Genomic DNA, 24,664 nt, shown 5'->3' with positions numbered 1-24,664 from the left:
TTGAACATTTTTTCATGTATTTATTTGCTATTTCTACTTCCTTGTCTGAGAAATGTCTGTTCATTTGAGATGCCCATTTTTGGATTGGGTCTTTAAATTTGGGAGGTCTGATCTTTTTAAGTTCTGTATAGATTCGAGATAGTAGACCTTTGTCTGAGGAAGAGCAGGTGAAGATTTTTTCCCACATTGTGGGTTGTCTCTTCAGACTGCTGGTGGTTTCTCTTGCTGGGCAGAAGCCTTTTAATAAGAAGAGATCCCATTTGTTGATTGTTTGTGCTAGTTCATGGGCAACTGAGGTTTTGTTCATAAAATCTTTTCCTACACCGATGGCTTCAAGGGTTCTACCTAACCTCTATTCCAACTGGTTCAGAGTTTCTATTTTAATATTTAGATCTTCAATCCATTTTGATTTTAGTTTAGTGCATGGTGAGAGATATAGGTCTAGTTTTAATCTTTGGCAAGTTGAAGCCCAATTTTTCTAGCACCATTTATTAAAGAGGCTATCTTTCCTCCAGTGAGGGTGTTTGGCTCCTTTATCGAAGATGAGATGGCTGAGTGTGTCTGGCGTAGTCTCTGCATCTTCTAATCTGTTCCACTGGCCCTCAGGTCTGTTCCTTTGCCAGTACCATGCTGTTTTTATCACAGTAGCTTTGTAGTATAGTTTCAGGTTGGGGATTGTGATACCCCTTGCCATGTCTCTGTTACCTAGAATTGCTTTTGCTATTCTGGGTCTCTTCTTGTTCCAAATGAATTTTTGGATTGTTTTCTCAAGGTCTATGAAGTATGCTGCTGGGATCTCAATTGGAATTGCATTAAATCTAAATAGCAGTTTTGGAAGTATGGCCATTTTCACTATATTACTCCTTCCTACCCAGGAGCAGGGGATGTCTGTCCATTTTCTGATATCATCTTCAATCTCTCTTTTCAGAGTGCCATAGTTTTCAGAGAAGAGGTCTTTGATTTCTTTTGTTAGGTTGATTCCTAGGTATTTCAGTTTTTTGGATGCTATTGTGAAAGGAATTATTTGCCCTATTTCTCTCTCAGTGAGTGTGTCATTCATGTAGTGGAAAGCTATTGATTTTTGTTTGTTGACCTTGTAACCAGCTACTTGACTGAATTTGGTTATTAAGTCTAGAAGACTTTTGGTGGAGTTCTGGGGGTCTTCCATATAGAGTATCATGTCATCTGCAAAGAATGACAATTTGACTTCTTCATTACCTATCTTTATTCCTTTTATTTATTTCTCTTGTCTAATTGCCATGGCTAATGTTTCCAGAACTATATTGAACGAGAGTGGTGATAGTGGACATCCTAGTCTTGTTCCTGATTTTAGTGTGAAGGATTTCAGTTTTTGACCATTTAGTATGATATTGGCTGTTGGTTTTTCATAGATGGCTTCTATCAGTTTGAGGTAGAGACAATCTATTCCAATTTTTTGTAGGGTTTTTATCATAAATGCATGTTGGATTTTGTCAAATGCTTTTTCTGCATCTATGGAGATAATCATATGGTTTTTGTCCTTGGCTCTATTGATATAGTGTATTACATTGATTGATTTTCGTATATTGAACCATCCCTTCATCCCTGGGATGAATCCCACTTCATCAGGGTGTATGATCTTCTTGATGATCTTCTGCATTCTGTTTGCCATTATCTTATTAAGGATTTTTGCATCTATGTTCATTAGTGAGATTGGCCTATAGTTCTCTTTTTCGGTTGGGTCTTTCTCTGCTTTGGGGATCAAGGTGATGCTTGCTTCCAGGAATGAATTTGGGAGTATTACTTCCCTTTCAATTTCATTGAAGAGTTTAAACAGTAGTGGCAGCAGTTCCTCTCTAAATGTCTTGTAGAATTCAGCAGTGAAGCCATCAGGGCCCAGGCTTTTCTTAGCTGATAAGTTTTTAATTACATTTTCAATTTCATTGGTTGATATTGGGTTATTTAGAATTTTTAGGTCTTCTTCATTCAACTTTGGTAATTCATATGTATCTAGGAATCTGTCCATTTCTTCTGTGTTTTCCATCTTATTGGTGTATAGGTTCTGGAAGTACATATTGATGATCCTCTGGATTTCTGCTGGGTCTGTTGTAATTTCACCCTTTTCATTTCTAATTGCATGGATTTGGGTTTTTTCTTTCCTTTTTCTGAGAAGGTTGGCTAAGGGTTTGTCAATTTTGTTGATTCTTTTGAAGAACCAACTCTTGGCTTCATTGATTTTTTGTATCATTCTCTTAGTCTCCATTGCATTGATTTCTCCTCTGATCTTTATAATTTCCTCCCTTGTATGAGCTTTGGGGTTGTCCTGTTCTTCTTTTTCTAGAAGCTTGAGGTTCAGAATCAGGTTGTTTAATTGGGCTCGTTCTGTTTTCCTAATATGCATATTCACTGCTATGAATTTCCCTCGTAAGACTGCTTTCATTGTGTCCCATAGATTCCAGTATATTGTATTGTCATTGTCATTTAATTGAAGGAACTGTCTGATTTCTTCTTTAATTTCCTCTGTGACCCATTGGTTATTCAGAAGTGTGTTGTTCAATTTCCACGTGTTTATGAAATTTTTTGAATTTCTTTTGCTATGGATTTCCAATTTCATTGCACTATTGTCTGATAATATACAGGGGATAACTTCAATTCCTTTGCACTTACTTAAACATGTTCTATGTGTGAGTATGTGGTCTACTTTGGAGAATGACCCATGTGCAGCTGAGAAGAATGTGTATTCTGATTTTGTGGGGTGGAAAACTCTGTAAACTTCTGTTAAGTTCATTTGTTCAAGAGTTCGATTGAGTTCTAGTATTTCATTACTTATTTTTGGTCTAGTTGATCTATCTATTTGTGACAGTGGGGTGTTGAGGTCCCCCACTACAATTGTATTAGTGCATATATAACTTTTCATGTCCATTAGTATTTGTTTTATATAGTTGGGTGCACTAGTGTTTGGTGCATAGATATTTATGATTGTCATCTCTTCCTCTTGGATTCTTTCCTTTACAAGGATGTAGTGTCCTTCTTCTTCTCTCTTAATCAGTGTTGGTTTGAAATCTACTTGATCTGCAAAGAGGATAGCTACTCCTGCTTTTTTTTGGGTTCCTGTTGCATGGAGTATTGTTTTCTACCCTTTAACTTTCAGTCTATGAGTTTCCTTTTGAATTAAGTGTGTTTCTTGTATGCAGCATATTGTTGGATTTTGCTTCTTGATCCATTCCACCAGTCTATTTTTTTTGATTGGTGAATTGAGACCATTAACGTTGATGGTTATAACTGAAATGTATTGACTTGTTCTTGCCATGACTTTTTCTTTTTGTTAGGTTCTCCCCCTTTACATTTAATTTCTTGTCATGCCAGATGGGTTCATTCTGCTTTGCTTCCTGGGGTTGTGATCCTCAATGTCTGTTCCTAGGATATTGTGCAAAATTCTTTGGAGTGCTGGTTTGGTATTCAGGAAGTTCCTAAGGTGCTCTTTGTCATGAAAGTATCTTATTTCTCCATCCATTTTGAAAGATAGTTTTGCAGGGTACATCAATCTGGGTTGGAGGCTGTTTTCTTTTAGGGCTTGGAATATGTCACTCCAAGCTCTTCTTGCCTTGATGGTTTGCATTGAGAAGTCTGCTGTCATTCTGATGGGCTTTCCTTTGTATGTGATTTGTTTCTTTTCTCTGACTGCTTGGAGAACTTTGTTCTTCTGTTGTGTTTCTGGAATCTTAACAATTATATGCCTATGTGTAGATTTTTTTTGATCAAGGCTATTTGGAGTCCTATATGCCTCACTTATCTGTATGTCAAGCTCTTTTCCCCTGCTTGGGAAGTTTTCTGCCATTATTTCTGTGAAGAGATTTTTTATGTCATCTGCACTCTCTCCTGTTTCTTCATTGAGCCCAATCAGTCTTATGTTATTCTTCTTTGCATCATCTAGCCACTGCTAGATTGACTTCTCATGTTCCATTATAATTTTGAAGCAATTTTTCTTTTCCTAGTCACTAATTGCAATGTTACCTTCTATATCTGAAATTCTGTCCTCACATTGGCTCATTCTGCTGTGTAGACTTTCAATGGAGTTTTTCATCTCCTGGAAATCTATTTGCATCTGTTTTATGGATTCCATTTGTTTCTTATGTTGGGATTCCATCATGTTCCTCAGCTCCTCTCTAGATTTATTAATCATGTCTTGCACTAGGGGCACAATTTCTCCTGTTATGTGAGAAATTATTTCTGATTTCATTTTTTCCAGATCCCCTTTTGTTGCCAGTTCAGTGGGTCCAGGTGGTTGAGTATCAGAGTGTTCCATCTCATTTCCCTTTGGGGTTGCTGTAGGTGATCTGGAAGTCTGGTTTTGAGACTTATTTATGTGTTTTCTCATTTTGACTCAGGCCGGTTGCTGTTAGCACCTGCATGGATTACCTCCTCTGAGCTGGGAGAGGTGGGACAGGGGCCAGGAGCAGTGGTAGGGATGGTGACCCAAAAGCCCTTTCCTGTGGGCTGGGAGCAGCTGGAGGGATGGTGACTGGGAAGCCCCTTCCCCTGGTCCAGGAGCAATGGGATGGTGGCTCAGAAGCCCCTACCTCTGGGCCGGAAGCAGCGGGACTCAGTACCTTGGTCTGGTGGTCTGGTGTCCTCTGCGTCTTTGTAGTGTGGAACCAGGTGGCTGCCTGTCTGCAGCGGGCTGATTCGGCATATTCCATGTGACTGGGGACCTCAGTAGGGTGTGCACAGACCTCTATTTGATCAGTTTAAGTCCAAATGTTTAAGAAAATACATACATGTCTAATTACAAATGGTGGTTTACCTGTTTATTTTTTGAATTCATAGGGTCCTAGATTTAACTGGGCCAGCCGCTGCCTGGTGTCTTCAGATAGTTCACACATGCGTCTTTTTGTGTAGGGAGATGGTGAATGTGATTTTGAAGAAATTGTAGGCTGTTCATAGTTTTTTGCATTTATGCAATATTTACTTCTCTCAGGTGACTTGGTTTTTTTTCTTTTGTGATCTTGATGTTCTGTTTTGTAGTCTGCCATGTGATTTTTCAACTGGAGCAGAATGGTAGATAAATTTATCCTGAGTACGGCACTTCCTTGAACTTATCAGACATTCAGTAATCACTGAAGTTGTAGAAAATTCCAGCTTTGGAGCAATTCCTCGTAAGCCAGAAATCCTCCTCATGGTAACCTGTCATTTTGAATCATGGTGTCCAGAAATTTGATTTGGACCAGGAAACATGAAATCTCGTGTGTTTTCCTCATATGTAGACAATGTTTCACTCACTGGTGGAACTAGCTGTATCAACTCAAACATGGCTGTATTATACTCAAGTTGTGCAACCACATCTCCAGGGTCTACTGCTTCTGGAATCACCTTTCCAAACACCATTCTGGCATTGAAGACCAGTGGAAAAGTGGCTGGGACACATTATGTCTTTTTGTACTGGCCAAACACACCGATGCTAAGAGAGATGTCCTCCTTGTCTTTTAGCACCACTCCTGGACAAGTTGCTGAGCGGATCTCCAGCGCCAGGGCGCATTGCAGCGTCTTCACCTTCGGCATCTGCGTGAGGTGGGGCGGCAGGGAGGGACCCCGGCCATGGTCCCGAGAGAGGCTGTGGAAACGCCACGGGGAAACGCAGGGTGGAACGGGGGCAGGGAGGAGGTGAGGTGGCAGTGGTGCCAGCTGTGGCCCCCAGGCCAGGGCCCAAGGTCCAGCCTGGGTCCCGCCAGAGCAGCAGCTGAACAAGGGGCACTGACTCGTTGTCATGAAATACATCCTTAAGAGCATGTAAGATACCTGGAGTGTTTCGGGTCAAGTGTATTGACATACTAATATAGTCCAAATCCTCTAATTCAGTTATTAGTATATACACAAAGACTATGAGTTACTTTATCATTCTTGCCCATACAGAATGTGAAGATGGTCGTTGTGTAGTTGAGCCTTCTCTTGACATTCACTTGGATGGCAGGTGCGATTATGATAGTTCCTTTGCATCAGGAAGAATAGATGATCCAAGAGGGGCCAGCCCCTGAGACCTTTTGTGTACATATCACGTTACTGCAGCCTTTAGAATCCCAGAGAAGAAAACTGTGTGCAGCCAGCAGTAAGCAGAAACTATACTCTGGGAGGAACCGGAAGCCACTAAGGGACTGGCCTCCTGCAGGAATCTGACTCGTGGCACAAACACAAAATTGTCAGGTGGCAGTAACCAGGTCTCTTCTTTCTGGGCTTTTTGCCTGCTGCTGTGTTCAAGCAGTCACTTGGGGCTGCCTCAGGTGACCCACCAGTGGCCTGGGCTGGGTCCTGTCAGCCTGAGACCAACCTGTCATTTTGAAGTGTTATGTAGGGGGTAGCAGACTGCTCCTATCTCCGGCTGGTGTGAGACACTGACTCATGAAACCATTCCCAGCTTATTATTGGTGGTTCCAATACCAACTCACCCTTTGCAGGTTGGCAGTTCTCATTACTGTGGGGGATTTCCAAAGGTAACTCCTATGGAAGGGACAGGCTTATTCCCATTGTTAGGACACACATCCCCCCAAGTCCCTGCTGAGGGCTACTTTTCCTCTCATTAACTATAAAAATGCAAAATTCCTGTCATTACTCAGGTCTTTCCTGATGCTACAAATGTGCTGACTTTGAGAGTACCCCCAGGCTTCAGATACTATGGTGTTTTCCAGTTTGGGAGGTAGTGCCAAATAACAAACTCCTATTTATCCTTCAAGGCCCAGTTCAGATGTTTTGTCCTCTGTGCTTCTTTCTCTGCTTGCTAGGTACCCTGATGCTGTTACTATGCACCAAAATTACTTGTACACATGGCTAGCTTTGCAATATGTGGCATCATTCAGACCAGGGAATATATTTTATTTCTTTGCATATCAACCATATCTAGCTGCCCTGTGCTCTGTCATCTGTTATCTACACAGTACACGTTAGGTAAATTAATGAAAGAATTCTATTCCTGCCAAAGATTTGTTTTATGGTTCATTCATTCATTCACATCTAAAAATACTTTCTTCTCCTTAAGACATGAACATCACTATTATTTATTAAGTACCTTGGCATCAAAAAAGAGCCAAGTGTATCAGGTAGGATGGTTTAAGCTGCAAGTAACAACCAAAATAGCTTAAACAATGCGGGGGAGAGTATTTATCACTCCTGAAAAGAGAGATGGATGTCAGCTGGGCTCCAGAATCAGTGATTGCGCAGCCAAGGTCTCCTGGGGGACCCAGAGGGCTTCCCCCTTTCTGCTCCATCTCCTCAGTGTGTCAGTGATATCTCTTCCTAGGGTCAAGGTGAGGGTGAAGTCCAACACAGAGAGAAAGCATTTCCTCTCCTGGTCTGTTTTTATTATTAAGGGTACCCTTTCTCAGGAGCTTTCTGTTCCACCCAGCATTTCTCCTTCAGTATCACTGATTAAGATTCAGAACTGGTCACTGACCAAAAAATGAGACAATCATGGCGATGTAAGCCAGTCCTGATGTAATCCTAGGGCTGAGGGTGCTGACAGGATTGTCTTTCCTAAACATGTGAGAGGGAGAACACCCAAACAAGATTGAGGCCCTGCTAGTAAGAACTCAAAGGAATGGCGGATAGCCTTGCGGTGGGCATCTAGTAGGGCTTGATAAACCAAGTAGTTAAAAAATTTTGGCACATCAGTAGAAGAAGGAAAGTCCATGAAACTATTACAAAGAACTACATGAATCAGAACAAAGTGATTTCAAAGGTAAAAGAAATGTAAATCTCTACAAATAGTCTAATGTTTTATCTATTATTTATTTGTACCCCAAAATCAATAAGAATATACACTTAACAGTGGCTCGCTGTGCGTGTGTGTGTGTGTGAGAGAGAGAGAGAGAGAGAGAGAGAGGAGAGGAAGAAGTGGGAGAAAGAGAATATAGAGGGAGAGATGGGATGGAGAGAGAAGGGGTTTACTACAGACCTTCATTTTTTACATTCTGTATTTCTTATAATATTAAATTTCTGTCAGTATACCTTCCTTTTTTAAAGGCAAATGCCAAAAAAACTCTAACATAAAAAGCATTTTAAATGTCCAAGTACCATCATAAATACAAGAGGTCAATTAAAGACGTGGGCTTCTTTCCAAGAACAAACTATTTTTAGAAATAGAAGGGACCTCCCCAAATTTATTTCTGAGCCCAGAATTTAAACTCCTACCATGGATGAACTTCATTATTTCAACTAGCAAATTGCCTTAACTGAAGATCCAGGTTTTTACCATGTTGAATCATTCTGTTTGCTGAGAAAAGTGTCATCCTTGGAATGGGACACTGATAATGTTGACTCCCCTCTAGGAAATCCATTGGTGGAAGTCTTCCAAGGAGCCATGTTGACACCAAGAACCTGTCTGATTCCCAGACCTCTCTGTAACTCAAGTGTCTTCCTGTTTCCCAAATATCTGTCAGGGATAAGTTCAGAGGATAAATCCTCTGAGACCTACCTTCCATTCTTCTGCTGGTTAACCAACTGCAACTACTAGGTAAGCCCTCCATCTCTTTGGTGTTCATTGAATGCCTCTGAAAAATAAATATTATCTATTTGAAGAAAGGACTCTGAGTTATTAAAAGAAATTCTGGAGCCAATCCCCTGGCTATCTGAAGAAGTTCTTGCAGGAACTCCTTTTGGTTACTATAAAAATAGGTGGTTAAATTCAGTGCAGGTTCAGGATGCAGTGTGTATTGTTGATTAACTTATCCGGTGTCAGTTGGAAAATGTGACATGGTATTATAAATGGAATAGATACACTTCTCCACAAAAATACACAGACCAGAACTGTGGAAGGAAGCTGGGGGATGGAGCACATTTTCAGCAGCAGGGCAAGGTGATATGAAGTTGTCTCTAGTCTTTCCTGGATTTATAGCAGCATTACACTGTCTCAAATTATTTTTAAGCACTTTTTTTCCACTAATATTGGGGATTGAACCCAGGAGCTACATCCCTAGTCTCCTCCCCGTTTTGTGAGACAGGATCTTGCTAAATCTCTAACTGTCCCAACCTGGGCTCAAAGTTGCAATCCTCCTCCCTCAGCCTACCAGAGTGCTAGAATTACAGGTGTGTGCCACCATGCCTGACTTTCAAAGCACTTTCATAGTAAAAAGGGTGGTATGACAACTATAACAGTACAGGTTGTGTCTTTCTCAGAAAGAACCTGGATTTTTGAAGAGCATCTCTTGCTGACCTTCAACTCCCCCAACAACAATGACAACAATACACACACACACACACACACACACACACACACACACACGTTCTCTATGCTGAATTCAATACTCACTCTGACAGAGAACCCTGCCAGCTTGAAATTGCCGTGTAGAAACTATGGTCCACCATTGCCCATATGTATGAGGTTTTCGACAGAGATCAAATATTTGAACTTTTTTTTAACTTCTCAGTTTTTAAATATTGGCAACCAATCCAGGTTTTATAACCTTCTCTAGGTTGGCAAAACATGCCTATTGGACAAATTTCACCTGAGCTACCAACTCGGGAACTCTGCCCTGGGGCTCTGTGGAACAAACTTGTCCTGTCTTCTCTGGTATAGCCCTAGAGTTGCTGTAGGATATTTCTCAAATTCCTTTCAATCCATTCTTAGTTGGTACTCACTCACTGACAACATTCTTGAGGAGTTTAAAATATGGTAGGGAAACAAATGTGATGGAGTCATTGCCACAGTGGAGGTTTGCCTGAAGGGCCACAGGAAGGAACACCCCTTGGCTTGGGGTTGCAGACTGAGTTCTGCCATGTCCAAGCACAATTGCAGAAGGCTTCCTACAGCTCCAAAGAGGAGCTCTCAGGCCAAAATGGGGAAGGTATCATGACTCAGAAATTTTCAACTTGAACACAAAGCCTTTTCAAATGGTTTCCAACCCACTTATCTTTAAAAATGTATCTGAGGTAACAACTCCTCCAGTAAGCTTTCGTTTGTTGGTCCCAGCCCCAAGCAGTTAGCAACTCTCCTCCACCTACTTCTATTCCTTGTTATACTTGTTACATCCTGGTTTGGGCTATGTATAGAATACTACTTATTTCCTTCTATCTGTCATTCCCTTTATAATAGCAGAAGCCCTGGGTTTTTCTGAGTGTACAGCCACCTGGAATAAGAACTGCTTTCCCTAGCCTTCTTGCAGCAAGGTGAAACAGAGTACCATGATGAGGGAAACTAGAGCACTGAGGCCGTACCTGGTGAGGTGACAAAATAGCAGAGGCTTTAGTGTTTGAAACCTTGGGAGCCATGTTAACCCTGCACTGACTACCTGGATTTTAATTTTCTTTTTGTTTGTTTGTTTGCTTGTTTTTTGGTACCAGGGATCGAACTCGGGACCTTGCACTTGCAAGGCAGGAGGTGGAACCACTGAGTTAAATCCCCAGCCCCCTGGATTTTTAAATGAAGAAGAAATCAACTTCTAGATCACTGAAACCATTGTTATTTGGATTTTCTGTTGCTTGTAGCTGAACTTGATATGAACTCATTTTTGCTTACATGTATGCCTTCCTTAATGTAAAGTTAGGAACCATGCTTCTTCTTCAACTATTGCACTGTGTCTAGGATACAGGTCAGGGAGACAGACATTTGAAGTAGAGGAACAATCAGTGCAAAGGCCTGAGGAGCAGCTTGATTTTTTTCAAAGAAGAGGTAAAATCAAGTGCAAGTATAGTGAGTGAGTGAGTGGTGACAAATAGGCAGGGCCATGGACGTGTGTGCAAAGAAAGAAGCTGAATCTTACTCCAAGAGCAATGACAAGTCATTGATGCCTTTGAACCAAGGATTAATATATTCTTTTGTTTTTATGTGCTGGGGTTAGAAACCAGGGTCTTGTGCATACTCAACAAGCACTCTACCACTGAGCTACATCCCCAGCCTCAGGGATGAACATAGTCTGTTTTACATTTTTAAAGAGTCTCTCTGGCTCTTATAAGTAGAATGGGAGGGCACAAATGGAAACCAATGATGTTTCCCCAAAAACGCCAAAACCTACTATCTTAAAGTTGCCATATGAGTTTGCTGCTCACTCCTTTGTGGGTCAGGAACTATGGGAAGGACTCAGCTGAACAGCTCATCTCTGATTCTCATTTCCAAGATGGTTTCTTCACGCACAGATGTGATGACCAAGTGCTTCTTGACCCTTTCTTTCTCCAAATGACAACTCATTGTCCAGAACTGTCCATGTTGCTTGGGCTTCTCATAGTCTGCTCATCTCAGAGGGGGTGTACTTCTTACATGGAAGTTCATTTCTAAGAGAAAGGAAATAGGAGCTCCTGTCCAGTGCTCTACCACATGGTATCACTTCTCCATATTCATTTGGTCAAAGTAGTCAAAAAGCTCACCTAGATTCAAGAGGTTGGAAAGATTGACCCCACCTATTGATGGGGTAGAGCGTCAGAGCCACATTACAGAAGTGCAGGTGGGGTGGAAAATTCTTTTACAGCCACCTTTGGAAATTACAGAATGTCGCAAATGAGGAGACCATTTCAGTAATTTGGGTCAGTGGTGATGGCCTCTTAGATTTGAATGTTTGCACTGAGGAAAAGGATGGATTCAGAAGCATATATTGGAAAAATATATGGGAACTATAAAGTACTAACAAACATATCTGAGTACTTATTAGTTGAATTGTACTTTATAAGATTACATGGGTGAGTGTTAAAAATCACAAGTACATATGATCTGTTCATAAGACGCATACATGATTGGCATGCTACCAAAATCTGCTTTGTTTTAAAGTGCCAGCTGTTAGGGAAGGAGGTTGATGAGGCCTGGATATTAGAGCTGTATAAAAGCCAAAGTATGGGCCTGTAGACTACGATGTCCAGCCACTGAGGGTTCTTTGGGGGTTAAAGAGAGGCTAGCGATATCACATTTCCAAAGGCTTTCATAGCAATGAGTGTGCTTGACAACAGAAAGATCTGGGCCATTTTTACTCACATTCATTTACTTGAAGAGACAGTTTTTAAGGTATGAAACCCAGTGCCCCAAAAAGAGTATGTGAAAAAGGGTTTTGGTGGGGTGTGGGAGTGACAAAATGCTGAAAGCTATTTTCCCATTTTAAAATGAGAGAATGATCCAAAAACCTGCCCAGAGTCACCCAGTGAATCAATGGCAGAGTTGGTGTTAAAAGACATCATCTCATTGTAATTTTAAAAATGTATAACTGATACTGTGTAATAGGGAGAAAAGGTCTAAAGGAGTAGAGGAAGTGGGAGGGGTAGAGGAAAGGAAAGAAAGGAAAAGAAAAAACATGAGAAAAGGAAAAAACTGGAAACAAAGTCTTTGCAAATAGGGAAGGGTGGAGGGGGTGAAGGGAGGGCAGGGGAATGGGGAAAAGAAAAGAACCAAGATACTCATGTAATGGTACAAGATCCCAATGATGAATGTAACTGTATTTTATACCTAAAATGTACCAATAAACTTAATGGGAAAAAAAGAATATTTTAGACATCATGGTATGCTGTAGTAGTGTATCCCTATTATTTGCATCCCTACTCTTATTCAAAATAAAACAATTTCTTCATAATAAAAGACTCTCCCACTTCCAGCATGGGATTCCTTTGACTGCATCACCTGCCATTCTGCCCAGAACACAGTTTTGTTCTGTACCATGATCATATTGGACTCTTACTCTTGCTCAGCCAACTTTCAAATAGTGCCAGAAGGCTGGCAGTCTGCTCTCACTACTGGAAAAACAACTCTAAAATATGCTTTGCTAATTTTGATTCAGTTGCCTCTGTCTGTGAATTGGATAATATAAAATGCTCATGTGAAACATCAGCCCTGCAAGACCATCTACTTACTATGCTGCTAAATGTCTCATAAAATATTTCTTAAAATTCATGGAATACCTAAGATTCTGAACTCACTCTATAACTCTCAGTTCTTAAATCCCCCTCCCCCAAACCTCAAGATCTCCAGGATCTTTTGAATTGGAAAGCGAGAAGAAGTCTTTATTCTGTGTGCTGGTGGTGGTGGCAGTCAGGTTACATGTATAACACAGTGGATGTTTATACATGTGACTTCTATTTTACGTATGCAGATGCATGATTTTTGTTTTTGTGTTCTCAGCAATTGAAGGGGGCAGAGCTTCAGTCTAGATATAGGTAAACATATTTTCTAACTATGGTATTGTAATTTCATTCTCGAGTACTTTTAATATTTTAATTCCTTAGTATTTTCTTTCTCTCCCTTTCCCTTTCTTCTTGTTTTGATTCTTTGAGACAAATGTCTCACTGTGTAGTCCAGCCTGGCCTTGAACTCACTGATCCTTCTGCCCTCCTCCTGCCTGACCCCAGGAACGCACCACCATGCCCAGATTAATTTCTTAATATTTTCTCTAACCAAATAAAATGAGCACAACTTGCTTCTATTCATCTTTTATTTATATAAATTGAGCACTTTTACTATCTATAGAACTGGCACTTGTACATCACCTTTATTGTATTTACGGGAATGAGATCAATGACCCAAAGATCCAGTGTTTTCCCATACTAGCCTTTGTTTCACTTTTGAGCTTATTCAAAAAATATTACCTCCCCACACAATTAGAAGATCTATAAAATATTTCTTCTTGATTTCTGTTAAAAAGCAATTCGTTGGCTCTAGTGTTGGAAGGCATTGCCTGGGGACTGGTGCTTGGGAACGTGTAAATCTTGCACATGGATTTCGATGTCTGTGCTACAAGATTGCACCACAAAAACCTCACACCTTTATTATGTTTCACAAGTTATATTGCACTGACAAATTTAACTGCATCCAAGACTGGGCCAGGTGGTGTTTAAATCCCAAATACCTTAAAATTTGAATGTCTCACGCAAGAAAAATTGACTATTCAGAAGGTACAAGTTGTAATATTTCAGGCAAAACACTGTCAACATGAGTCTTTTCACCATAGATTTTCCTAGCACATTTACATTAGTCTTTAGGCACTTCATAAGGCTCTAAATCAGACACTCATCCAGTGCTCTTTGGTAGGTCCTCATTAAAGCATCAATATTAATTCATCTATTTTGAAACCATCTCTTTCAGAATCCCAGGACCTGCCCTCCTCCCTGCTTCATAAAGCACTTGCTCTTATGCCTAAAACTTCAAGTTCTCTCTTAACCAAGGGCAGACTGAAATATTTCACTATGGATTTGAACAGGGGCCAAAACTGAGGGTGAAAAGAAAACTCCTCTTATTGTCAGCACTTTCTTAAGATGCAGATTTTTCTGACACAGGCTACCAACATCTTCACAGTGATGCCACCTTCTGCACTTCTGCTAGACCCATGATTCAGGTCCTTTTCTTTTAGGAATACTTTGCCTCTAGCCTTTGACCTTCTGGATAGCCAAGTCTATCTAACTGCTCCCTCCCGATGAATATAATGTATATTATAAAAAGGAAAGGGGGCTGGGGTAGCTTGGTCCTCATGCCATTGGAAAAGTACTTGAAATTCTTTGCATTCCTTTGCATTTAGGAGCATGTTTATCTGATCACCATCTTATTAGGATTAACAGAAAACAGTGCTTCAAACTCATTTACTGAAAACAAACTGATTCCTATAGATTGTAGGATTTTTTCCCGTTACCAGTTAAGGGTGAATTTTTAAGTAGCTATCCTCATTTGCAGAAATGATATTGGAAAAATATAGTTACAAAAAAGTCTTCAACCATACTCAATCTTGCCTGTGGATTTAGATGAGGGCAGCCCTGGTTATGGACTGTTTTCATTGAAGGGTTTCTCTTGCCTCTATTGCAGTGACATCACAAGAACTTGATAATTACAATGCTGCCCTCTAACCTGTACTCTGTCTTGCTAATCTCATACAGTGATGGAGACCCTTAGAGTGAAACTTCTTATAAAAATAAAGCTTTTGTAAAAATTCATAAATTCTGCTTCGATTCCTTCTTCTATGTTCCACAATGTCTATGTTCAGTATACATTTTTCAAATATTACTTTTAGGCAGATATTTTTCTCCCAAAGATTTGTAATGAAAGTCATTGTCCTATTTCATTTCATAAGTTGGTTCACTCCCATATCCCAATAAACCACTTAAAATCATTCCAGACACACAGTAAGCATTCAATAAATTCTATGTGAATAATTGAACATGCAAGCTAGCCTGTTCCCAATAATTTTGGATGTTGCTAAAGATACTGAAGAGCACACACTCCGCTGTTAGGTAAATATTTCTTTATTAAATGATTAATTCCATAAATAAATTCTTTTCACTGAATATAAAATTAAAATCATTTACAAATTATTCCAGTATTACATTTCCCCTCCCTCCCCAAAAGCTACATTTTGATAAATAAAAACATTCAGTCTTAAAACACCTGATTTCTGTTTGCAGTTTAGAGTGCAGGTAGCTGCCTCTAACAGACACTCATAGAGTGTCGTTCCCCCCAGGAAGGGATAGAAGGCTCTCCCATTCACTTTTGTCAAAGGACAAATGAAGGCTTTCACTGTCCAACTAATCTCATTATTTCTATTACAACTGTAGAACCAAAAGGAAAAAAGCCTAGAGAAAAATACGCTTAGCAAATAATTTACAAACAGAAAACAGAACGTCATCCACACCACAAGCTCCAAAATGAAGCAGTAACATGTGCTCCAGTACTATGAAGCAAAGTATTCTCCAAACGCGGCTGCATTAGTGTCCGTCCACACTACCCCCTCGGCAGTTTAGAAACACCTTAATGCTACTCAAGTATGAGCAGGGCATCCCTTCTACACTGAGTCCCTTCACCCATACTGCCCCCACCCATCGCTCCGTGATTCTCAAAGGCCGCTCTCTCCTTTGTCCAGCCTTGCATGGGAAACCCAGGTAACATTTAGTCCCTAAATTTGTGAATGTCATTGAATAGCCTGTAGAAGGGAAAGGCCGCTTCGTTGGCATGTGGGCAGTTATAGTTGCATCTGCAGGACTGGATCATCATGACGTTCTTGGAAAACGTCTCCCCATCTTCGCAACGGAAGCGCATCTTGACAGTTCTGGTCTGCTGGGGCGTGCAGCACCGGCCGTCCACACAGGAGCCGCAGTACTTGGGTCTGTATTTCTTCACACTTGAACATCCAGCATAGGTAAACCTCACGGGTTCGGGGGATTTCTTGGTCTTGCTGCATTTCTTGCCCTTCTGTAAGACAGAGGAGAAAAGGCAAATCAGGGATGATAACTTTCTTGAAAGAGAGGGTCACATCCCACCCAGCTGCCAGGGAATAGCCTATAAGTCCCTGAGAGAACTTACTTTCAGGCTGCTGTACACCGGCTGTCCACAAGGCCGCACTTCACAAATCCGGGTTTCTTTCACCAGGCGGCATTCAGGGTTGTCATTGGTAACGCGTGTGGAGATACCAGTACCACAGGTCTTTGAGCACTGGGACCACGAAGTTGTTTGAACGATACACTTCTGGCCATGCAGAGGGTTGTAAAGGATTCGCGGGTCCATGCCAAAGACTAGAGAGATAAACAAAACGCAAGACTTCTCAGAAGGCAGGCTGACACAGACACATTCATTTGCATGAAGTTTCAGACTAGGAATGTATTTCAGCACAGCAACTTGACTGTTGAGTCTCCACTTACCGGGGAGCCGTTTGGGCGAGCCGCCTTTTCCGACGGCAATCAATTCATTGTTTCTCGTTAATTCCACCTCGGAAGCATCGAATCCCAGGCCCTTGCCAAGGAGGCCGTCCTGGTCGTCCACGGAGTCCTTGGCACCATCCTCGTCACAGACCCATTCCTCGCAGCACTGCCCGGTGACTTTGACCAGCCGGGGGTTGGGACAGCCCAAGTTGGGAAGGGAGAGTTCTTGGGGACATAGAGGAATGCAGCCCACGGCGCCATCAATACATGTGCACTGATGTTTACAGTTGGGCTGGAAGCTCTCCCCGTTCTGATAGATTCTGGAGTTATATTCACAAGGTCTGCCCTCTGACTGAGCTGCGAAGATCACCAAAAAGAGAAAGGGAGAGATTAATTTAAGATTCCCAACCACGACCTGAAATGCATACATATTTTCTGCTGTTAAATTCAATTTATGGTAAAGTTCCCTACAATTCCCCGGAGAGTGCAGACCAGAACAATAAGTTAGTCAGGAATCACTTTTCCGTATGCGCTTTTCGTTGGGCCCAGACACACTGAATTGCATTCCAGACTGCTGAAATCATGTGCCTTTCTGCCAAGCTACCAACAACAAAGCAACACCATACATGGTCTCAAAGTTACTAAACTTCTGGACTATGGGGACTATTGTTTTTTTAAAGGGACCAAACCACAAGCATCTTACCTCTGCAGATCCCCTTCGGAGCGGTGGAGCTGGCGCCGAAATTGCATTCCAGCCCCTTGGTGTGGTCACAGGGCTGCGTTTTGCTGCAGTCCTCGTTAAGCTGCTTGGCGCAGACCTTGCAGCACCCGCAGCCGTCTCGGACCAGCCCGACTCCAGGGGCGCACTTGGGCGCCTCCAGGGGGCAGTGGCAGGCGGCGGGGCAGGTGGAGAGCGCCTGGAAGCGGGAGAGGAGGCGCGTGAGACGCGGAGCGGTGCGCAGGAGAGGCGCCCAGGCTGCCCCGGGAAGGGACGCGGGTCTGACTCTGTGGATTAGGAGCCTCGGATCCCCAGCCAACCAGCTCCAACTGCCCGGCCGCTGCGCCTACTAAGAGGCCCCTGACACGTCTTCAGGAGGCTTAAAGATACAGCTACCTCCAAACACCCCCAAACTTTTTAGACTAGTTTTTCCTGCGACGCGGGAAAGGGATGGGGACAGCAGGCTGGGAAGTGGTGGCACCAGAGAGTCCAACTCACCAGCCTGACCAAGTGGAGAAGGGTGACGGCGACGGCGAGCGCCCGAGCGGTGCGGGAGGGCATTGTGGCGCGCAGGAGGAGCCGGGGCGAGCGCGGCAGAAGGGCCCGGGGCGGCGGGGTCCCGGCGGGCAGGAGGGCGAGGGCCGAGGCGGCGCGTGGCTCCGGAGGGGTCCTTCTCTCGCGGTCCCGGCGGAGAGGAGCAGAGGGCGCGGGCGCTGATCGGGGGCACTCTCGCTCGCGGTCTGCCCAGGCGCTCGGAGCCCGCCTTTTATACCGGCCAGCGGCGGCGCCGCGTGTTGCAGTGACGTCGGTTCTGTCTGCGCGTTCCAGAATTCTCAAACATCTCAGGAATGTTGGTTGGCGCGGGCTGCTGCCAAGCACCTCCCCTGGCTCCATTGCACCTTGGGGGGGGGGGGGTTGTCCAGGACCCATCAAGAAAACAGCCCGTTTTTTCCACTTTAAATAACGACTTCCACTGGGGAGGAATCTTTTGGGCGTGATGTTTGTGATGGAAGGGCCCTAGCTGTGCGGGTTGAGGGCTGGGGAGGGGGGGGCGGTTCAGAACTTTGCCTGGACTGGGATAGTGGGAGGACCTGAAAGGAAGGAATAAAAGTCGTTTCGTTGGGTGATGCCCAGTTGACGGGCAGCCACGGAGGCCCTCGCCCGGAAAAGCAAAGAGATAGATGTGTGCTTGTTTACGGCCAAGGTGAGAGTCAGGTTATCTATTGAGAGTCCACGGGGAGAGGGAGTCTTGGAGCCAGGAATCTATTTGTGGACTTCAAACAGGCTTGATCGGATCAAGTCCCAGACCTTCAGCATGATGTTTATTAGCCAAGTTAAGTGTATTGCAAATTAATACCCACAGTGGCGTTTATGAATGAGAAAAGGGGGAGGTTCAGCTTCCCTCATCGTCTGGCAAATTCCCAGGCAGAGGTCTTTCCCCTCCCCTCCCCCTTTCCTCTTTTTGGTATGTTGTACGTGTTTGTTTTTGGAGGTTCCCACTTTAGTTCCAGCCCACTGCCTGGGCTGGAAGTCCAAGAGGAAACGAACTCTGGGAGTTCTCCGGGAGGCTGATTTAAACTTCCTCACGGATACGGGAGTCTGGGTAAGCCCTCCCTGCCTCCCTCGCGGGGTGGGCAGGCGGCAATGGGAACAGAACAGCCAGCCAGGAGCTGGGGGGACCACCGTGGAGTGATTTGGCCCGAAATCATCACCTGCTAATATTGCCAGGCCAAAACAGATTCCAGCAGTACCACTGTGCCCGAGCAATCTCTGGTAAAAAGCAGACTCCTTAAAGTTGAAAATGTTGCAGGGTCTTTTAACTGTTTTCTTGGGATCACTTGGAAGCCTTCCATTTCAAGTGAATTGCAATGCCTTTCTCTCCAAGTAAAAAGGGGATTTAGGCTGTAACAGTGTAATAAAAATGTTAACAGATTTTAAGATCTTTTTCTACCCACAAGGCACACACAAGCGTCCTCACAAAGCAAATTATGTGAGCATCACCAACACCGTTAGTGTGATTGATGGACTTTCCCCGAAAGTTTCAAAAACTAGCTTGTGTAAGTTAAATTAAAAAATTATGTCAGGCTTCCTTTTTTGCATATTCTCTTGGATAATGACTTTAAAAATATATTTAGGGCTGTTCAGTCTTCACAGTTTAGGCAGGCTTGCTTAAAAAGGCCTTCAGTGTTGGCTTTCCCTTGAAGATTCTGTTGAGCTCAATGAGAAGCTAGTGGGATGACAACACACTCCAGTGAGAACAGTTGCAGGGAAGAGTTAAGTTCATTCATTCAAAAGTGCCCTTTCATAACCCCAAGAGGTATTTGCTAGAGGGAGTAGGATCTGTAAGGCTCTCTGGAGGTGGGGACTTTTGGAGACAATGGATTGTCAGGTGTTAGGCAAATAAAGGGAGAAAAGTCTGAGACCTACCTCCCACTGCAAGCCAATTCATCAATTATTAATCAGAGATCTTTTTTCCCTGCCTTAGCATTTCATTGTTTCTTTCTTAGACAGGGAGAGGCGAAGGAGTAGGCGCAATATAGGATGGGAGGAGGTGTTGGAGAAAGAGAATGGAGAGGAGGGTTCCTGGCTTCTGTTGTGGCGTCTTTTCTATTTGACTTCATGGTTGTAAGTATTTCCAGATGGTGAATCAGACACCAGACGTAACAATATTTCCATATTTGGGTATAGCAGTAGCCTGCGTTTTTAACATTTTTCTGCCTCTGTTATCCAACCACAAAGCATTCTTGACAGCTTCAAATGTTGTTAAATATAGACTTAACTTCTGTTCCCAGAGCAGGAAATTCTTTGGAATTCCTTGCTTTTCATGCAATCTATCATAATTTAAAATAAAATTACAGCGGATGATCCAACTGCCCCTCATATACCTTGTTCCTTTATGGGCTGGGGAGGTGGCAAAGAGATCCAGTCTGCTGTTCCTCGTTCACACACACACACACACACACACACACACACACACACACGCCATTCTGGAGATTCCTTGAAAAATCAGATCAAAGTTTTCTAACAAGGGTGCATGGGTTTTGTTTCTGGACTTCAACTGGGGAATCTTGAAAATAAGTTTGCCCCAGAAGAGAAACTCAGAGAACCTCACCAGCTGCCCTTTTAAAGCAGGGGGTGTGAAGTGGGGGGGGGGGGGGACCGCAGCTAAGGGGCCAGGAGTTAGGAAGCGGGAAAGGCTGGTTAACCTGTGTGCACAGCCTTTCTACGTAAGATGTCCTGGTGCTCCGGCTAGTAAACGACCTCAGGCAAGAGGAACAGCGGCTCCTCGCGTCCTACCCAAGGATGGTCCAGAAAGCCCAGGCGTCGGGGTCGCCATCTCGCCTCCTCTGCTGAGAGCTGCAGATCAGTTCACGTTGACAGATAGGAGAGGAAAAGTGCAAATGTTATGGGTAAGTGTTGCTTGGGGGGGGGGGGCTGATTCCGCTGTCTTCCTCCTCCCACTCCTCTCCACAGGGCGTCTCAGGAGGGAATAACGGCCTTGTTTCCTTGGGCTGCAAGCCACGGAGAAGGCACTGCTTGTCTCCTGCAGCTCCTGGCTTTGGACTGAGCCATGGGAAGTCGTTCCCTCGCAGCCGCGGGTGAATTTTGGGTCACCCAAAGAAGGGTGCACTGTCTGGCAGCACCTGAGAATAATCATAACCCAAAACCTGGTGGCCCAGTTTCCTGGCCCTAGTCCAGTGGTTCTCAAACTTTAGCGTGTATCAGAAGCAACCGGAGGGTCCAGCTGAGAGACTGATGGCCCAACCTCAGAGTTTCCCCCTGGTGACACTTTAACAAGTCCCCCTAGGTGGTGGCAATGTTGCTGATCTGGAGATCACACCTTGAGAACCACTGCCCGGAGCAACAGGAGTGCCTCTAATACCCGTGTGTGCGCGCGCGCGCGTGTGTGTGTGTGTGTGTGTGTGTGTGTCCATAATCAGATACTCGCCTGCACACCCAGTCTCACAACTGCATTTTTTATAGCCACCTTAATAAACAGAAGTTTATGGCGTCTGCAGCAGGCCAGCTTTAAAGTGGCGTGTCCCGCACCTCCACCCCGGCTGGATCGCCAGGACAGTCAAAGGAAACCGCGATTGTGGTGGTGGTGGCAGGAACCGAGTGGCAGAGGCGCAGGTAAGGCCCAAGGATCCCTGCGGAGACAGTGACAGGGGTCGCGCGAAGGGAGGCCGGGCGCAGGCTCCAGGCTCCGGGACCTCCGGCCTCCGCTGCCCCCTGCCGGCCGCCGGGCCCGCGCGCCCACGGTCCCCGCAGCTGCCAGGACTCGAGGTTTCCGGCGGCGCGCGGCACAGGACGTTTCCAGCCCCGGCCCATATTTGGTGAAAGTCTTTCAAGACTCCGTCATCCAGCTTTGGGGGGCGGCGGCGGCCCTGGGGCGTTCCTGAAAAGTGCCCCAGACTGCCCCGGCCCAGGCCTCCCGACGTACGCGAGGGACCCCGGGTGTCCTAGGAACTGCAGCCGCGCGACCCCAACCCGCATCCCGTGAGGGGCCCGAGACGGCCCCGTGCTGCGTGGGTGGCCGGCCCGCAGGGCCCCGCGGCCCGATTGTGTCGCTTTTCCCTTCCGCCCTGCCGTTGACTCTTCCTCCCAGCGGGGCAGCGAGTTGCAGCGCCCCGCCAGGCTTCGTGGGTACGCCCAGGCCCGGGAAGGGCGACGTTTGCGCAGCCACAGAGCGCAACCCAGCGGGGACATGGGACATCCTCTGGGGGCAAGCCTTCAAGGACCGGGTTCCGTTATCTTCAGAGGGACACACTGGAGCTCACTGTTTCTCTTCTCCCACAAACCTTCCTTCCTCTCTTCTCAGCAAGTTCCCTGCAGCTCTTCTGCGTCAGCTGCCCAGCCCCTCGGGACCTCCTTATATGCTTCATCAGTAAGTTAGGGAGGGAGGCACCAACCAGTCCCTTTCTGCACTAAATCTCAGGTCACCCCCTCCTAATAGTGCCAGAACAAACACTTTTATACGGCTCACTTTGTGTGGGGCATAGTTTGGAATGCCTATTTATACTCTTAATTCTCCACTGCCCCATTGAGGCAGGTCCTCTTGCCAACATTATCATTTGCTATCTCTATGAAGAAATGGAGGAGCAGAAGCTAAGTGACAAGCCAGGAGTCACTCACCTAGCAGTAGCAGAACTGGATTTGGACCCAGGTCTTTCACTTAACTCCTGGGCTGCATTGCCTGCTCTCCATCTTTGACATTCAGGCTTGTCCTCTCCCTCTTCTGGAACTTTCCTTTTGTTTAACAGTATCACAACTTACTCAGACAGTCTAGGAGAAATGCTTGTTAGAAAAAGACTTGGTAAGTTAACTGAAGCTGCTAACCCCTGAGAATTGCCTATTGTACTGGTTCTCAAGGTGGAGGGGGAACAGGTATTGCACTTTAACAGAAAAAGGTCTTAGTACAAGTAAGTTTACAAAGAGGACTTGTAGACACCTTGGCAGACTGGTGCAGAAGATATTTAGGATGCTTGGGGTTCTTCTGACATAAGCCACATAAACCACATTGCTGAGGCCATCCCTATTTCTGAAGTAAAGCTTGGCCTGGTGGGAACATGTGTTACTAAGTTAAAATTTCAATATTGTTTATTTGATGTCCCATCAATGTAAGTGTTTCTCAAGGACCAGGTATGCTTTTAACTTAGTTTTTCTCCCGACTGTATTTATGAGTACAGTTACTTATGTGTTGGAAAATACATTCTTTATCTTCTGAGCCTTAGAAGGTGTGTCATGGCACTGGGGACATAAAAAAGGGAACTTCAACACTGAACTTCCCCTGGCAGACTCTAAGGTCTGTCAGAGTGAGTTTTTGCTACTGTGAACAGGCTTCATTGCCTGAGCAGCTAGGGTGTCACTACTAAATTGAGTATAAGAGGATGAGCAAGAGTTTGATAACAGAGAAGCACATTTGGCACAGAGGGAACAGAGCCTTAGCTATGCGTGACAACAGTCTACTGTGGCTAGGCCATATGATTCCTTTGTTTTGCTTTGTTTCATTTTTTCAGACAGGGTCTCACTTTGCATTTGAGGTTGGCCTTGAATTCACTATCTCACTATCTATCCCAGGCTGGCCTCAAAGTTTTGGCAATCCTCCTGCCTCAGCTTCTTGAGTACTGGGAATACAGAAGTGCACCACCACATCTGGCTAGACTATATGATTTTTTAGACAATTGACAAGAGAGATCAGCTGGGACTGTGTGCACATGGCTTTGCCTATTATGGCATTGGGACTTTGCCTACAGGCAGTAGTGAACCATGTGAAATTACTGCTGTGGCTTCTTTAACTATAACATGATGGGATTGTTCCAGCTCAGTGCTTGCAAGATTCAGTCAAGTAACCAAATGATATGCCTGAGGATTAGTACCAGTTGATATTGGCCTCAAGCATTGAGAACCATCGTGACAGTGGGGACCATCTATGGGGGACTGAGTAGTTGCTAGGTGAAAATGTGAGAAAGTTTTCTCATTTTTTAAAGTGATACCAGAAATCTGGATTTTAATGTGAAATTTTCAAATTTTTACATTAATAATGAATTACAATGTTAAAGACTACCTAGACTAACCCTAGGAAACCAAAGAAGCAAATGTTTTCAGAGTGCCATCTGGCATGTCCAGACTGCATGTCTCTAAGAAGCTTTCCGGTGCAGCATCCTGTAACTTCCAGCCACCTGTGAACTTACCAGGAAGAGCGCCGTGGTCCCCATTTAGTTGTCAGATGGACAAAACTTTCTACAGGAATCAGAGTTTCCGCTTAACTCTTGGTTGTTGGAGTGTGCGTGTCCTATTAACCAAATTGGAAAATGTGGTGTTTTCTTATTTTCTGCTTTATCCAGTTCCCAAAAACTACTCAGTCTCTCTTTCCTCTCCACCTGAATTAATGTTGGAAGCAGCTCGCATTGCCTTGGCAGCACTATAGGAAACACTTTTTTTAGGGCATCCGTATCCAATGGGAACTGTATCTGTTTATTTCCTTTACCTGGCATCCCTCCACCGGAAGCCAGGCATATCTGTCTAAATCACTTACCTTACAGAACTTCTTGTCTTGTGATAACATAGAAACGTTGCACTGGAAAGGACTGGAAGGCACCTCTCCCACCCCACCCTGCAATCTGTCTTCTCAGAGATGATTGAGCAACATGAAATATAGTAATTACAAGTACTATCAAATGAGTTGGCTCCAGATTCATGAAATCAAGAATTAATCTCCACCTCTTGCATTTTATTTCTGGAGATACCTGTCTCTTAATTGCCCACTTAAAACCACGCATACCACATTCAGAATTTAGAAAGGTTTTGATCTTTGGCACAGTAAATGAACATACAGATAAATGCTACAAAAATGAAGCCATTTATTTGTGCCAGCTTTTTTCAGGTAGT

At 44.1% G+C, this 24,664-nt stretch overlaps 2 protein-coding genes and 1 pseudogene across 2 annotated transcripts in view; 1 reads left to right on the top strand and 2 right to left on the bottom strand.

The window, feature by feature from the left end:
* Positions 1-4,727: 4,727 nt before the first annotated feature.
* On the bottom strand, positions 4,728-5,538 carry LOC101708037 (spermatogenesis-associated protein 6 pseudogene; annotated as a pseudogene).
* A 9,609-nt stretch (positions 5,539-15,147) lies between these two features.
* On the bottom strand, positions 15,148-18,024 carry Ccn1 (cellular communication network factor 1). The gene is made up of 5 exons (XM_004841347.3): positions 17,771-18,024; positions 17,258-17,471; positions 16,555-16,911; positions 16,220-16,428; positions 15,148-16,108 (listed from the first exon to the last, which is right to left on the bottom strand). Exons 1-5 carry the CDS (start codon positions 17,831-17,833, stop codon positions 15,806-15,808), a joined length of 1,146 nt encoding a protein of 381 aa, XP_004841404.1. The 5' UTR covers positions 17,834-18,024; the 3' UTR covers positions 15,148-15,805.
* Positions 18,025-21,188: 3,164 nt separating this feature from the next.
* The window catches only part of Ddah1 (dimethylarginine dimethylaminohydrolase 1), a 274,592-nt gene continuing 271,116 nt past the window's right edge, over positions 21,189-24,664 (top strand). The window contains exon 1 of the mRNA XM_087213017.1: positions 21,189-21,406. The gene's annotated coding sequence lies outside the window, so the exon portion shown is untranslated. The remainder of the gene's footprint in view (positions 21,407-24,664) is intronic.

This window comes from Heterocephalus glaber, unplaced genomic scaffold (assembly GCF_053883595.1).
Source record: "Heterocephalus glaber isolate CG9 unplaced genomic scaffold, H.glaber_assembly_v1.0 deba00001442, whole genome shotgun sequence".
NCBI lineage: Eukaryota > Metazoa > Chordata > Mammalia > Rodentia > Bathyergidae > Heterocephalus > Heterocephalus glaber.
This window is presented reverse-complemented; position numbering and strand designations above follow the sequence as displayed.